General features: G+C 45.2%; 1 protein-coding gene across 1 annotated transcript; it reads left to right on the top strand.

The window, feature by feature from the left end:
* Positions 1–3167: 3167 nt before the first annotated feature.
* LOC148916517 (uncharacterized) lies at positions 3168–3701 on the top strand. The gene has a single exon (XM_089055151.1). It carries the CDS (start codon positions 3168–3170, stop codon positions 3699–3701), a length of 534 nt encoding a protein of 177 aa, XP_088911277.1.
* The last annotated feature ends 987 nt before the right edge of the window (positions 3702–4688 follow it).

Genomic DNA, 4688 nt, shown 5'->3' with positions numbered 1-4688 from the left:
AAGCGCGATTCACCAACACGCCTCATAGGCGGTGCACGAGAGGGTCGACCTCACGGCACTCAATGATGAGGTCAATCGCGTCGCCAAATCGCGAAGGTCGCCAACGTGATCAACCAGCAATGTGTGCGGAAGACGTTGAGGAGCTTATGAATGACCGACTTCAAGACTTGAAGACTATCAGGAACCTCGAGGATGCACTACGTAAGGAGATGGACCAGGCGATCTCTACTCCTTTCACCCCGAAATTGAGTAGGCTCGCCCCGGCGATTCTTAACACCTTTGTTTATACATTTCAAAGGGGATTCCGATTCCGAGAGCCACTTAAAACACTTGAAAAGTGTCATGGTACTTCACAAGGCCGACGACGCACTAATGTGCAAGGTGTTTGCAATGACCTTGTGAGGAGCAGCTCAAGACTTGTTCTACACCCTACCATCCGGGTCAATCAGCAGTTTCAAGGAGTTGGCTTATGTCTTCACTAAATAGTACACCTCTTACCGGACGATCAAGAAGAACCCTGACCACCTGTACAACCTATGCAAGAAGTTCGATGAATCTCTTCAAGATTACATCAAGAGATTCAAAGCAAAAAAGGCCAACACTGTAGGATGTGACGACCGGATTGCGTCATCTGCCTTCAAGAAAGGTCTTCCAGCTGAACACGACTTGTACCGCGAGCTGACTATCACTCCTAGCCAAACTATGACAAAGGTCTACGAGACCACAGAACTCTACACGCTCTTGGATGACGATCGAATCGCCGCAAAGAAGTCTACAAAGCAGGAAGATCAGTCGACTAAACGGGCAGGCCAAAGAAGCGATGGATTTAGCAACAAGAATAAGGACAAGCACAGGTCACACCCACAAGGGGATGGTAAGGTAGGAGAGAACTACACCAAGTTCAAATCCTAGCCTAAGTGAAAAACAAACCTTGGGTAAGAAGACTGCCACCCTTGAAAGGAGATCCGGACAAGAGGGATACTAGCAAATACTGTGCCTTCCATGGGACGCACGGACACACTAAGAACAACTACTTCGCTTGGAAAGCACACCTTAAAGAACTCGTGAGAGAAGGTCACTGCACGAAATTCATTGCGAAGCGGCCATCCAGCGGATTAAAGATCATGACACCGCCAAGGAGCCGCCCAAAAGGTCATAATGATTAACACAATCCTAGACGACTCGAGGAATTTGGGCTGACCAGCAAGGAAAAGAAGAGAAAGATCGACAGGCCACTATGATCTCCCAAGTCTCGACCGACCTTCACCAGCGAAGACGATCCTGTAATCGGCTTCCAAAAGAAAGATCGATAGGCCTCGATATGCCACATAACGACGCCCTTGTCATCAGCATTCAAATTGCTCAGGCCATGGTTGACCGAATCCATGCAGACGAGGGCAGTGCAGCCAACATCCTACAATTGGCGGTCATCCAACAGATGAGCTTAGAGACAAAGATCAATAACGACGCCCTTGTCATCAGCATTCAAGTCGCTGATCTGGCTTCAATGGGGCAACAACAGTTACTATGGGCACAATAGATCTCGACATTTACTCATCACCAATAATCAACTCGCAAACGTTCATGGTCATTGATGAAGCCTCACCCTACAATGGCATTCTGGGCGACCATGGATCAGCAAAATCAACGCCGTCACCTCCGCTACACATCGAAGATTCGCTACCCAATCCCTAGGGGCGGTATCGGTCAAATCAATAGTGATCAGCTTGCGCGGAAATGCTCACTCAAGGGTCAAGAAAGGCAAGCAAACACTTTCTCCCTATGAATCAGGCAGATCTAAAGGAAGTAGAACAAGCAGAGGAGAAAGCGGATCCCATTCCCGACGGCGGACCAAAAGGAAAGGGAATAACTACTCCCCAATAGCAATCAAAGAATCATGACCAAGTCGAGGGAATCCATCCGGAGGTCTATCTTGAAGAAGGATGGAAGCCCGAGGAGGACGTTGAGTTAGTACCCCTTGATCCTGATAAGCCAGAGAGAACAGCGCGGATCGGCTCGTGCCTAAGCTTAGGAGGAAAAGGCGAGCTTGTAGCCTTCCTCCAGAACAACAAAGACGTATTTGCATGGTCACCATCCGACATGCCTGGCATCGATCCCCGGATCATCGCCATCGCCTACACGTCAACCTAGCTATCAAGCCTGTAGCGCAGAAGAGACGCAACTTTGCCCCTGAGACGGTTGCCATCATTGAAGCCGAGATCGACAAGCTTCTAGCTGCGGGTTTTATTGAATAAGTCTCCTACGCAGAATGGCTGGCGAACGTTGTTCTAGTAGCGAAGAAAGATAAAGGCCTGTGGAGAGTGTGCGTCGACTACACCGACCTTAACAATGCATGCCCTAAAGACAACTTTCCACTTCCAAGAATTGATCAGCTCGTTGATTCAACTTCCGGCAATCAACTGCTAAGCTTCATGGACGCTTACTCCGGCTACAACCAAATCATGATGCATGAAGATGACAAGGCAAAGACCTCCTTCATCGTTGAAAATGTACATATTGCTACGAAGTCATGCCCTTTGGGTTGAAGAACGCCGGAGCAACCTACCAAAGGCTGGTGAACAAAATGTTCAAGGAGCAAATCAGCAATACTATGGAGGTCTACGTAGACGACATGCTAGTCAAAGCTCCCAAGCGAGCAGACCACATCAAGAACCTTGCCGAGGCATTTAGCCTACTCCAAAAATACAACATGAAGTTGAACCTGAACAAGTGCACATTTGGAGTCTCGTCCGGCCGATTCTTTGGATACTTAGTCACCCAAAGAGGAATTGAGGCACATTCAAATCAAATAAAGGCTATACTCAACATGAAGTCACCGGCCACAATAAAGGAGATACAAAGTCTAACGGATAGGGCGGCAGCTCTCAACCGATTCCTTTCAAGATCTACCGACAAATGCAGACCATTTTTCAAAGCCTTGAAGAAGGGACACAAAGACAAGTGGGATGACGAGTGTGAAGTAGCTTTTCAAAACTTGAAAACTTACCTCACCTCACCTCCATTACTCTTAAAACCGATACCAGGCGAAGACTTGTACATCTACAGCGATGTCCAACTCATGTCACCTCTCATCCGAGAAGAGTCAGCACAACATCGTATTCTACACTTCAAAAGCTCTCCTTGATGCAGAGACTCGCTATCCGAAAATGGAGAAGCTCATTTTTTCACTTGTGGTTTCTGCGAGAAAACTTAGGCCCTACTATCAAGCACACCAGATTATTGTCATAACAGAATTTCCTTTGAGATCGATCCTTCACAGCCCTGAAGCTTCACAGCGACTCATGAAATGGGCTATCGAACTCAGTCAATACGACCTCCTCTACCGGTCGAAGATTGTTATAAAAGCCCAAGCTTTAGCAGATTTTGTTGTAGAGTTTACTCCCACAGCCGAAGGAGAGAAGATGGTCACGAAAAGCAAGGAAAAAGCAGACGACACCTCCCCCACCGATTCGAACCTACCTAACGACATGTGGCAGTTGCATGTAGACAGAGCATCAAATCACAAAGGAGCAGGAGTAGAAGTCGTCATAATCACCCTAGACGGAACCTTGTTGGAACAAGCTATCACACTAGGCTTTTCTGCTTCAAACAACGAGGCAAAATATGAGGCATTGCTTGTAGGACTGCGCCTAGCAAAAGAACTGTCAATCAAGAGATTGGCCATTTATTCGACTCCCTGATCACGAATCAAGCCTCAAAGTAGTACATGGCAAAGCATCCAAGGATGGTCCAGTACCACCAATCGAAAATCTGATATGCAAAGGAGTCCAACTTACGAATAAAGCCCATACGCTTGAGAGCTTGAAAAAAAAAAAATTTCATCTCCTACATGCCACACAAGCGCCATGCAGAAGTGGGGCATTTAGGAGCATATATTTTCGTCTCCAATCAAGGCACGCCACATGGAAAAGAAAATTATATCTTAAATTAATTAATTGAACCAGTTTATCTGGCCAATTAATTAATTGGGATAAATATCTTAATTAAGGGGATATTATCTTTATTTAATGAGATAATACCATTAATTTAGATATTATCCTAATAAAGAGAAGATAATATCATTAATTCAGATATTATCTTCATAAAAAGAGATAATATCATTTAATTCATATATTATCTTCAATAAAGAGAAGATAATATCATTAAATCAGATATTATCTAAGTCCGACTCGATCCCTACGAATTTGGGTAGAAAATAAAGTCAGCATATTCTCTACGAAACCCTAGCCCTGAGGCTTCTATAAATAGATGACTTCATTCATCATTCAAGGTACATCTAAACCTACTTCTAAACCCGAGAAAAATACCCGAAGCTCTCTCTCTTCCTCTCCACTCTCCATATTTTCTCCCCACGGCTCTGGTAGCCCGGTTCACACCATACATTCATCATTCAAGGTACATCAAATTCAAGAAAAACAACAAAATTACAAGAAGATAACCAGAGGATTTTGATTTTGATTTTGAATTTTGGTGTTTTGAGGGTTTTTCAAGAATCAATAATCATCATCTTCGATTATAAGTGAGCAGTGACCATCAGATCTAGAGTATTTGGAGAGCACCAATGCATGGGATGTGAGTGGAAGCAGCATGGCGGAGATGGTGATGGCGGCATCGTTGACGGGTAAGGCGGAGATGTCGGTGTAGTGGGACATAGAGAACTTGCAGAT

The sequence above is a fragment of the Prunus mume genome, linkage group LG6 (genome assembly GCF_029339155.1).
Source record: "Prunus mume cultivar Tortuosa linkage group LG6, ASM2933915v1, whole genome shotgun sequence".
NCBI classification, from domain to species: domain Eukaryota; kingdom Viridiplantae; phylum Streptophyta; class Magnoliopsida; order Rosales; family Rosaceae; genus Prunus; species Prunus mume.
The sequence above is the reverse complement of the archived record's forward strand: the minus strand, read 5'-3'. Positions and strand labels throughout refer to the sequence as shown.